This window comes from Conger conger, chromosome 8 (assembly GCF_963514075.1).
Source record: "Conger conger chromosome 8, fConCon1.1, whole genome shotgun sequence".
In the NCBI taxonomy this organism is placed as follows: domain Eukaryota; kingdom Metazoa; phylum Chordata; class Actinopteri; order Anguilliformes; family Congridae; genus Conger; species Conger conger.
The window spans coordinates 37,598,512-37,610,922 of NC_083767.1; the positions used below are offsets into that span (position 1 = coordinate 37,598,512).

Below are 12,411 nucleotides of genomic sequence, written 5' to 3' on the forward strand. Positions count from 1 at the left end.
GGGGGCAGGTGGGGGTGATATCCTTACCTGTTTGTTGAATTTGTTGGTGGTCTGACAGCTGTACTCGGAGCAGTGGTCCGATCCGATGGATATGTTATCCCCCGTCCCCACGAAGGTGTTAGCTGGCGGGAGGTCCTGTACGGCCTGGTGCTTTTTCCCCGCCGTGGGCGACTGTGGGTGGAGTTGGACGGTGGGCAGCGGCGAGCTCGACTTGTAATGCCTGGCCAGGTCCGGGCTCCCGGGCCCTCCGTTGACCGAGCGGTAGCGTCCCATGCCGGGGCTGTCGGAGAGCTTCTCGTTGACGCCGTCGTAGCGCTGCCCGTTTGGCTTGGACGCCTCCACCGTGACGATGCTGCTGTACAACGGCTGCTTCGACTTCTTGTTCTTTTTGTCCTTTTTGGGCTTCTTGTTCTTGTCCTGCTGCGGCGTGAAGAAGTCCTCGTGGTCCTTCTTGCCCGCCTCATAACCGTTCTTGTTCTTGGGCCTGCAGTAGCGCGCCATGACCACCACCAGTATGATCAGGATGACGATCATGATGCCCGACACCACGCCGATGACGATGCTCAGCCGCTGCTTGCCCAGGTCGTAGTTGGGGTCGCCCGCCACGTCCACCGAAAGCGGCATGACCAGGCTCTTGGCAATCTGGGCATCGACCACGGTGGAGTTGGACAGGGTCTCGTTGATGTAGACGTGGACGAGGGTGGTGGTGCACTGGGACGGGATCCCGCTGTCGTTTACTTGGACGACCAAGCGGTGCAGGCCGTAGTGCTTCTGCTCCACCTTCCCCACCAGCGACACCACGCCATTGGCTGTGTCGATCTCGAACAGCTTGAAGGGGTTCCCGCCCACGATGCTGAAGTTGAGGTCGGCGTTGATGCCCGTGTCGGTGTCCGTAGCCTGCACCGTCCTCACCACTGTCCGGACGTTGCTGGACGGTGGGAGCAGGGTGTACGAGGCATTGCTGGGGAAAGTGACGGTGGGAGGGTTGTCGTTTTCGTCCATTACGAACAGGGACACCGTGGCCGTCGCAGACCGAGGGGGCTCCCCTCCATCCACCGCCTTCACCCGGAACGTGTAGGTGGTTTTCAGCTCCCTGTCGAACGACATAGTGGAGAATATCGTGCCCGTGTCATTTTCGATGGAGAATATGTCCTCCTCCTCCTCGATGTAAAGGCTCATCTCCGCGTTGTGCCCCTTGTCGGCGTCTATCACCGTCACCATGCCCACAGGGCTGTTGGGCTGCAGGTTCTCCTTGACGTAAAACGTGAACACTTCCTGCATGAACTTGGGCTCGTTGTCGTTCCTGTCCGACACCAGCACCACGACTGTGGCCGACCCTTGGAGGACTGGGACGCCCTTGTCTTTGGCCACCACTTTGAACTCGTACCTCTCCGTCTGCTCCCTGTCCAAAATGGCGTTCACCCGGATGTCCCCGCTGTCGGCGTCGATGGAGAATATCCCGTTGACGGAGGAGTCCAGGGAGTAGGCGATCTCGGCGTTCTTGCCGCTGTCGGCATCCACCGCCACCACCGCGGCCACCGTTTCGCCAGGGGCGTTGTTCTCTGGGAACGACACTTCCAGAACGTTCCGGCTGAATATAGGGGGGTTGTCGTTGGTGTCCCCCACCTTTACGATCAGGGAGTTGTTGCTAGACAGGCTGGGGCTCCCCGAGTCCACGGCCACAATGACGACGTTGTACTCCTGCACGGCTTCGTAGTCCAGAGGGGCCGACGTGTGGAGGAAGTACTTCTTCTTGTTCTGCTCGCCCTCGATCTCGCTGGCCGGCTTCAGCTGGAAGGGTACGTCGCCCACCACCGTACACGTCACCACCCCGTTCTCCCCCTGGTCCCTGTCGGACACCTGCACCAGAGCGATGGGGGTGTCCACCACCACATCCTCCGCCACGTTGGCCACGCCGTCCTTCAGGAATATCCTGCCGATCTTCCGGATGTCTATGATGGGCACGTTGTCGTTCTCGTCCTTGATGTTGAGGACCACGGTGGCCTTGTCCATTTTGGGCGGCTGGCCGCGGTCCCGGGCCATGACGGTGAAGCGAAGCTGGCTGACCTCCTCGCGGTCGATGCGGTGCAAGACGCTCAGCCAGCCCGAGCTCTCGTCCAGCCGGAGGAGCCTCCGGACGGACTCGGTGGCCGCCCCGAAGACGTACTCGATCTGCCCGTTCACGCCCACGTCCGAGTCGCCGGCCTTCAGCTGCAGGATGGGGGCGCCCGGCGAGCTGTTTTCCGCCAGGTCCGCCTCGTAGACGCTCTTCTCGAAGCGCGGGCTGTTGTCGTTGACGTCGGTGATCATCACTCGCAGGATGGCCTGGGAGGACCGAGGAGGGTCGCCGCCGTCCCGCACGCGTAGCGTCAGCTCGTACGAATCCCGCTGCTCCCTGTCCAGGGCCCCCTTGATGATCAGCTGCGGCTGCTTCTCGCCGTCGGTGGTGTCGGCCACTTGGAGCTCGAAGACGCTGCTCCTGCTCGCGGCGTCGGCGTCGAACCTCCTTTTGCCCGAATAGCCGTCTCCGCTGTCTGCGCGTCCCCCAGAGCTCGACCCTGATCGCCTGCCGGAGCTCTCCCCGCTATCCTGTAACAGCTCATATCTCTCAATGCCGTTCCTGCCAAAATCTCTGTCGGTGGCCGTGGGCAACAAATAAAGCGTTCCTATGGGTCTGTTCTCCTCCACTGATAAAGTCAGTACCGGGGAGGGGAAGGAAGGGGTGTTGTCGTTAATATCTAATATTATCACTTTCCCTTCGAACAGGTCTACCCAGCTCTGCGCCGGTCCAATCACAGACACCTCGAAATCTATGAAGCACTCGTTCTCGTCAAATATCATCTGGCACTGCTGTAATTTCTCCCGGTCTATCCGCCGCTCATTAGTGCTAAGCTCCCCAGTAATATTGTCAATTTTAAAATAATCGGATCCCGATTCCAGGGTGAATGTCACTTCACCAGACCCGGCTACAATTCCGAGGTCTGCGGCTACGTTCCCTATCCTCACATCGGCCGGACCCTCTTCAGCCATGCGGTATCGCAGGACTTGCTTAGCAGCAGGCTGAGTCAGCAACTGCAGGAGGAGTAAACAGTAGCATAAATAGTCCACTGCACCAGTAGTCCTCATGGTTTTCTGCAGCTCAATTCGTTGTTTCAGTCTTTAAAATCGTGCTGGGATGTCGCTGATTTGTATAGACTAATAACTGCAAACGTTAGCCTATTTATTTTCGCTTTGCGTTCTAGTGAAGTCCTTCGTTTCCCAGTGCATGCGACTTCATTCTCCGGACGCCTACTCCGTTCACCGTTTTAGCTGCAGTAAATTTCAGCCAGGACATAAACCACGATTATCTCCCCTTCACACCGCAGCTGGAATCACTTTCCCTCTTTCACCAAAAATCCGCAATCTGCCCACAGTAATACTGAAATGACCCGTTTCCTCTTGCCGTGGGTCAAAAAATTCTTCATGAGAACTCGATTTATTTACACAATTAAAGGATAATGGTGATAAACTGCATGTGCCTTCATGTCACTTTGCCGAAGACAGTCCAAGTCCGTTTTATTGTAGCATTAAAACAATTTATAATGCAACAGCACAAAAAACAACGGAGTTTAAAATCCTAGCTTCGAGTACCAGAGACCATCTCATTTGAAGATATTTCCCCAATGCGGAATAATATCAATACAGCCAACACTGATTCCGAACTAATGATGATACAGTACTTTACACAGCTGTCCGTCTTCTTACCTTCTAACCGCGAATAAGCAGCAAATGAGCTGTCCTGTCGTTTTTGAAATCATCCAAGTGCCCAGATTGCTTTACCTCCTTTGACTTAACACGTTGTGTTTTGTAGTTTTGTCAGTTACACGGGAGAAAAACCCGCAGCGCGGTACATCTGAAAAGAGAATGGAATAAGAGGGCGAGAAAAAAAACTGTAATTCCCACAAAGTGTTTAGAAATGTTTCAGGCAAAATCCAGCGAAATGTGTCTTCTCGCGTCCCGCATTCTCAGTCTGCTCGCCCGCTCGCTCCTCACCTGCATTAGCAGTGCATGTGTTTGCAGCTCGTATCTGCGGCACTCTGAGAGCGATTCACAAATGATATTGCAGTCCCTCGCGCTCTCTCCACCCCCTCCGCTTCCCATCCCAGTGCACGTAACCAGGGCTGAACTTGATCGCTCAGTTTAAAGGGTAGCCGACACAGTATTTGTTGGGGGGGGGGGATTCTTCTTGTCAATAAGGGTAGGATTTTTAACAAATTGTGACTCAATGTCACGTGAACACAAACAATTCAGTTAGTTCACATAGGACCGAACACGGATAGTTGTAATGCAGAGATTGGTATTGAGGAGGGGGGGTTAAATTGCATGGACAATTAATGGGTAGTCCAACTGCAACAAACAAGGGGGATTCAGTGAACATCGCGTACCTAACCGTTTACTGAATCATTGACAGTATAGATTTTTAGTATGTCAAAGTGAGCACATTCCATTGCGGCATTACAACCATGATTCTGAGACGTGGATGCGCGGGGCTTGGAATACTGAATCGATCCACGGGGCTGCGAGTATTCATTTCTTAAAATCAAAGAAAAGAAAAAAAAAGTTGGAACAATTCCTAGCATACTTGAAGTGGTGGTCCGTGAATGCTAAAATGTGTATATATTTCAACAGCGCCGTTTCCTATTGCTCAGACCACAGTCTTTTTTGTCATTTGTTTTTTCCCCCATAACCTAAACTTTGCGCATACCGTACTGTTATTACCCAGACGGTGCCCCTCCAGTCACACTAAATACGGTCCCTGCATTACAATGATATGCATATTTGCCGAGTCCGAGCGGGTCATTTCAGATGATGCCCAATTCCGCTGTAAACAGTGAGTGTTTTGCAGTCAGTGATTTATTGGCCGTTTTTATATAAAATACGTGCGGTAGTGCGCAATGGGGTTCCTCTCGCACGAGGCAACGCAAAGGGTCTCAGCTTTTACTTTGAATACGTTTAATTCAAGACAATCTTATTTCTTAGATGCACATTAGCAAAAGATGTATAGGCTACACGGGCTCAGCCGACACGCACTGGCTGCGCGTGCAGCATCCTCTCAGCCCGGCTCTCACTGAGCAAGCTGTATGCGGCAATCCGCATAGCCACCGCGTACCTATGTGCAAGTTTTCTCCCATCTCCCACACAAAGGACCAACACGGATGGGGAAGGAATTATTTCGTTTAATGATGGCGATGATATAGACTACGCTCACTTTGTGAACTGACCGGGATACACGGCTAGTGAGTGAATGAAAGCAATTAAAAATAAAAAGCAAACATGTAAGATCACGATACAACACGCGTGCCGTGTGTGCGAGACGTATTCTCATAAAATGGCAAAAGAGCGTATATCTTCCCGGCCTCTGATAACGTTCCAGTGCAGTCGGTTCGGAGAAACTACACGAATGTACCGTGCGTGTGCGTTTTAGATTGATTAAAACTTAATTCCGCACAAGGGGGCTTCCCGCTCCCTGTACATAACGTGGGAAATCCATGTTCAGCGAGGATGTCGTATCGCACAAGAATAGGGACGGAAAAGGTCTAGCGATGCTGTTTGTACCAGACAGCCGCTTGTCATTCGGGCAGTATCTGCATCCCCTGCTCTTCGGCGCCCTCTGTTGGCCAATTTGTATGCATTCGATTTCTTTTCATTGAATTTATTGCGGATAGAACTAAGGGCGATGGGAGGTCACCCCACCCCACCCCACCCCCTCCACCCAACTTTCAGGACGTGCGCGTTACTTCATGGACATTACCATTACGTGTTATGCACTGAAGGACATGGGAAGGGCAATTACTTATATACAAAATATATATAAACAAAGTGAAAATGAATATCACATGAAGAGTGACATGAAAAGCCACTAGAGGGTGTTGCCCATTTTTGCAAACTGTATTTAACAAGATAAGTCACAATCAAGATATAGCCATTTAATTATTTTGCTTGCCCCATCTGGAGAAACAGGTACAGCATATATATCACCCACTACTACTGCTGGATAATTACGAATGCAATACAGGTAAAGCACATTGCTCAAAGGTGCAGAGGCACAGACTTTCCCTGGATTAAGTCCCACAACTTTCTGGGTAAAAAGCCAAGAGAGCCCCGGCCTGCCCTCTTCCACGTCTGAACGGCATATGTGTCCAATCATCAAAGGCCAACGTGATGTAATTAGATTGAACTAATCACCTCGGTAAAGAAAAAATGCAGCCAGCATCAGACGATAAAAAAAAAAAACAGGTTGACATTGTGTTATGCTTAAACCTGCTGGTGGTTATTAAAGCGCATTGGATGTATTAAATGCCTCCAATTAGTCGCTGTAATGAACAACACTTTGCCTGAGAGACGCAGTCAGCAGCTTGCTGAAATTCAAGTTTCGCTTCCTTATTTAGATCGAGCTGTCTCACACTTCACATTGATTGTATATGTGCCTGTAAAGCTACTAATGAATCTTGAAGTCGGTGTCATAAGGCAGAAAAAAGCCCTGGAGGGAATGTCTGTGTCTTTTTTTTATCAGCCACATTTATCATCTGCTAAGGGAAGTATATTTTTATTTCCTTTTTTTCTCCAAAATTGTTTTTTATGTGCTAAGTGTCTTGCATAGCAGGGGTGCTAATATACCTATATGTCTCAACATGGTTTCAAAGAATAATGTGTTAAAAGTCAATGCATCCACATTTGCTTTTGAAGTTTATGCCTCTCTTATCCCAAAGGCATATGCTGTTTGTGTGTGACAGTCTACCAGGTGTTGAGACTGTAGGTATCACACTTAATTATGTGCCCGCAATGCAGTTACTGCAGATCTCGGGCCAGGACTTTCACCGATGTCATTAAAGCGCGGCGTTGGGTTTCACTGATTGCACCGGGCCGCAGTTTGCAAATCGGGGTGTTGGATTTCACCATCGCCGCTTTCTGACGCATTTAACACCACAGCGTTGATTTTCAGTCAATTCATGTGAATGATCCGAGAGGCTCACCAGTGACTCGCAATATCTGATAATTAATTAAACTTGCGACTTGCGGTTAGCGATAGACACAGATGCAGCCTTTGGGATGAATGTGTGTGTGTGTGTGTGTGTGTGTGTGTGTGTGTGTGTGTGTGTGTGTGTGTGTGTCTTTGCACAAACTCAAATTTTCTTGGAAGACATTATGTAATGTGATCAACGGAGAGCTATGAGAAGAACATGAAACAGGGGTCAAAGGGAATGGGAATGTTGGGAATTATAGGAATGTTTATTTTCTCTGTGGATACAGATTCATAATTCCAGTTCAAATTGTGCACATACACACACACACACATACACACACACAGAAATACAGACATGCCCAGCACACAGAGACAAAAAAGACTCCTAATCATGCATATCTTGAGTGAGGAAAATAGTATTTAAGCGACATTCTTTGAAGATTAAAAGTGTGAAAGGAACAATGTAGGAGAAAAGAAGCAGAACCAAAAAACTAGATGGAAAACAATACCCCCCCCCCCACTCTTCCTGATGTGAAAAGAGGGTGCTTGGGGCCCAATGAGGGTGGGTCCAGTCCAGGTACAAGTCAAGCTGAGGAGGTCGGAAATGGGGAGGAGAGGGGGCGGTGGGGTGCTGACAGACTGGGTGGAGGTTGGCGATCAGTTTTACGGCAGGTTTTTTTTCATAATACATGCTCCACTACCCTGCCTGGGTAAGTGCCCCCAGCAGACTCCGTATTGTTTATCATAATTAGACACGCATTCATAAAATGATGAGGCATTTATAAGCACAACTATGAGACACAAATTGGTAAGGGCCATAACTGAAACACGTAGGCGGCGTTTCCTGAATTCACCAGCGGAGAAAATCTGCCAGTCTGCACGGCGACATATCTAACACCAGCCCTCTCGATCTCTCCCTCTCCCTCTCTCTGCCCCCGGACGTGCAAGTTTAAGGATTGGAATGTCTAACGGAGACAACCCCAGTGTTAAACTGCTGAGGTGGCGCCGTTCCTGTTCATGAATGTGAAATTAAAGTGCAACGGAAGTCATTCGCACCCACAGAGCCCATAATCACTTCCATAAGAGTAGCGGCTGGATAATATAACTTTGCGGCTACATACCTAATAGATATTCACCAAAGGTCAAAAGCACACTCCCCTGACGGGCCTTAAGTATACACAGTTAGAAAAGCAAAGATAGCAAATTAATATATAATCAGGCTACAAATAGTTGCAGATACGTCTCTGTTGTTTTGCTTCTGTAAGTCCCAGTAGTGTTGAAATACTCTACTGGTAATGGAATATTGAAAATATGTGGATTTTTTTTTTTGCTAACTATGATGACATACAGTTGGTGATCACTTCATTAGGTATTAATTAGACTTGTTTTTCTTCTGCTGCTGTAGAATATCCACTTCAAGGTTCAATGTGTTGTGTGTTCAGAGATGCTCTTCTACATACTACTGTTGTAACGCATGCTTATCCTGTCACCTACCTGTCAGCTTGAACCAGTCTGGCCCTTCTCCTCTGACCTCTCTCATTTACAATGCGTTTTTTGCACACAGAAGTTCTGCTCACTGGATTTTTCATTTTATTTTTCAAACCATTTTCTGCAAAATCTAGAGACTGTTGTGCATGGAAATGCCAGGAGATCAGCAGTTTCTGAGATACTCAAATCACCCTCCCTAGCATCAACAATCCTTCCAGTCAAAATCACATTTCTGTGTGGCCTGAAAAACAACTGAACCTCTTGACCACGTCTGTGTGCTTGTATGCATTGAATTGCTGCCACATGATTGGCTGATTATAGATTTGCATTAGTGAGCTGGTGTACAGGTTTACCTAATAAAGTGATCACTGAGTGTATATTTAAGAGCAATGCATTTAAAAAAATACACGTCAAAAAAACTAAATAAACAGTAGTTAGCATATTTCGCCATATATTATATACATTATTACATTACACATTATTTATACATTATTTCACTATATGCTTATATATTCATATCGCTGTTGGGGTAGGAAGAAGGCAGAATTGAGCTGTGGGTTGAGGGAAACTGAATATAAAATGGCCGATGTATTTCACCGTATTGCGCGGGATAGGCCAGCTTGTGTCTACAGCTGACGGTAGCCTGGTTTCTGGGGCCTAAGTGAACAGGGCGGGTGTGCAGGGTCTTCACTCACCGTAATGGCTGGAATAATGACGCTTCCGCAGGGAAGGGACGCACCTGCCAGGGGCCAGGCCTGACAGGAAACCACTTAGACACTCAGTACAGAGGAGAAAATGTAGACTTCTCAATTTTTTACCCTCTCTTTTTACTTCACACTCTCTCCTTCTCTCTATCCTCGTCTCTCTCTCTCTCTCTCTCTCTCTCTCTCTCTCTACCTGTCATCATTTCTCTCTGCCTCACTACTGCTCTGTATGCCTTTCCTTCTGCCTTAACTCTCTACCCCTTTTACTCCTTTGCATTATCCCTACCTCTCTCTACCAGTATCTCTGTATCCCTCATCTTCTTTTCTTTACCTTTCTCTCCCTTTCTACCTATCCCTACCTCTCTCCCATTCCTTTGCTACCTCTCTCTCTCTCTCACACACACACACTCTGTCCATCTCTTTCCCGCTCCCGTTTCTCTCTCTCCCTCCTTGTCCCTTTCCCTCTGTCTGCTCTCCTGGCTGAAATAGAAAGAGACAGTCATTACATTAGTTCCACTCTTCCCTTTAGAGGGGTTGCGGGGAGGCAGAGGTAGTCGGTGCGATCAGAAGTGCAGCCCGGCCTAATTATCTGTGTCTCAGGACAGTGTATGGGAGAGTTCCTGCTGACTGGCTACACAGGACAGCACCCCATCCATCCAAAAGAGAGGGGGAAGTGGGCCCTCGAGGACAGCCATCGCTATTGGAGAGCGGTCGCACAGCGCACCGCGGAAACCTGGCCCAGACCGGCAGACAGGAGCTGTGCCTGGAGAACAGGATATCACGCTCAACGTATTACAATGGCAGCGTGTGACAGCCGAGCAACCCGGCAACAGCCTCAGACATTCCAAAACGCCGTGCGATAGAACACCCTTCATAACTTTGAAAATAAAGTCTGAATATCCTCATTTTCATTTGAATAATTTATTGGAATGGGTTCGTAGCATTGTTCTGGCCTTGCTTTTAAAGGGGCTCTTACTTTGTAGCTTGATAATTGTATTGAATAAGAACAAAATGATCAAACAAGCTGCAAGCAGGATCTCGTAAGAGAACAACACTGGCTTTTCAAAGAACAGAAGCGGAATAGTAGGCGAATACGCAGCTAGCACAAACATGCTACCCACCTTGTAATCATAAAAACAAATAAATTACAAAGAAGTTATGAATAATGTAGCCGATTTTAATCAATTACAGGGAAGCTGAAGTAGAGATACTTTTAGTAGCGATACATGATCATGGCGCTCATAGAAATGAATGGTAGCAGCAGTTAGCAAACATTCTATTCATTGTAAATGGCCGCAATGTGGATTATGGGTAACTTTGCTACAAAGTTAGTGCTCAGTTACTGGCCGAAAAAATGTAAGTCAGTTGGAAACTTTGTTAAGTGCCCTACTTAAATCCCGATAACAATAATAATCAATAAATCATTTTTTCCATTTTTTCTTCATTATACATGAAAAATACCAGGCTGCCTCAATGTATGATGAATAATGAGGCATGACAACAAATATTTATCCAGCTGAAAGAGCCGTTTTGACTTGATATTCCACTTTTGCCACTGAAACATTTTACAACAGAAGACCACAACATACAGCCTCTCATTGCATCTGAGGTAGGACCTGAGCCGCAAAATGCATGTCATTAAGTGCTAAGCTAGTTCTACTGAATGTCATTAATTTATCATCCATTGAATCCGCTCCTGTTGACGTATAACAAATAAAGGTATCTCTGACCAGGGAAACCACAGAGAAAAGTTGACTTGCAGAGCAAGTTCAAAGCAAGCTAGGGATGGTTCTTCCGATGACATAAAAGACATAACATCAGTGAAAATTCAATGGAATGGGTGTTCTTTCACTACCCTGCTCAACTAAAACTGCGTCCACCTCTGTTAATGAATAAATGCATCTGTCAATGTGCCAAGAAGCACATTCAATAGCATGCTCAAGTGTTATTGAACATAAGAACGTTCCATCGTTTAAGCTCCTTCTGAAACCTGTTCTGAAATACAAACTTGGTAATTTTCTGATAGATCAAACACACAGTTGTGAGAAACGTATTACCATCTTCTAATAATGTAATTCTCTAAAAGAAAGATCACAAAAAGAGAATGGAATACTTGTCTGTAGCAAGTATGCCCAGCAGTGGTATGATAGCATAATATAGCATAGCATAGCATAGCATAACATAATATAACTGTGGCGGTTGTGCAGGAAGGAAGCAGGGCAATCTGAGGACCACGCCTGCTCGTTCAGTAGGCACACACACCTGGACAGCGTTACAAGTCAGTTAAAGTGTTAAAAGCTGAGAGGGGAAGTTGAAAAGCTACCGGCTTTGGTTTACTTTGCCTTTATTATTTTAGGTTGTTATATTTATCTGGATCCCATGAGGGCGCGGGGAGACGACTTTGTTTTTGTTTTCCAGTTGCGTGCGCTCTCTCTCCCTCTCTCTCGCTCCCCAGGGGCAGGGGGACAATAAACGCAGATGGAAACCGACTTCTCCCTGTGTCCAGCTCTTCTGTCCTCTCAGGGGTGTGTCACAGCGTGTGACAATAACATAGCATAACATAACATAATGACAAGAACAGGCCATTCAGCCCAGAAATGCTCACCTTTTCCTACCACTGAAGTGCGCCTTCAACCTCAATGCTTAGATTAAAAAAGCGAGTATCAAGCACCATATAAAGTCTGGTCTTGAAAATCCCCAGAGTTCCTAACCGTTCCATGACCATGACCCTGTGTCTTGAGAGGCCACTTCAATAACAGCCCTCCGTTAGACCGTAATGGCGACACACAGCGACACCAATCACCTCATGGGTGGATTATGGATTAAAATCATATTAAATGCTATCCTTTTCTTCTAAGCAGTACAGCTCGGAGAGGGTGTAATTGCAATCCTGTGAATCACAACTTTTGTGCTGCTATTCACAAGATGGCAAGACCATAAAAAAAGCTTAACCAAACATATTATTTTCATGAATGGTTGTTGGGTACATAATTGTGTGTTACAGCAGTGAGAAGACATTAAAATTAATGTTCAGAAACAATGGCGGCGCAATATGGCTGGAAAAGGCAAAATATCCGTAGAATGCACTCGGTAGTTTTACATACTGCACAAACAGCGACGGTTTATGCAACAGTCCACTTGATGTTCCTCCCAGGGAACACTGTTCTCCACAAAATCAGGGCGAGTTTCTCTCACGATTCAGGAGACCCGCTGCAT

General features: G+C 47.5%; 1 protein-coding gene across 3 annotated transcripts in view; it reads right to left on the bottom strand.

Annotated features, from left to right (window-relative positions):
• The window catches only part of pcdh7b (protocadherin 7b), a 147,176-nt gene extending 143,080 nt beyond the window's left edge, over positions 1 to 4,096 (bottom strand). For 2 of the 3 annotated variants that reach the window (XM_061252370.1, XM_061252372.1), the window contains exon 1: positions 28 to 4,060. In XM_061252370.1, the coding sequence (XP_061108354.1) occupies positions 28 to 3,126 (3,099 nt within the window). In that variant the 5' untranslated portion in view covers positions 3,127 to 4,060. Of the gene's footprint in view, positions 1 to 27 lie in introns of all 3 variants that reach the window. The other variant, XM_061252371.1, reaches the window with a different exon arrangement.
• Positions 4,097 to 12,411: the final 8,315 nt, after the last annotated feature.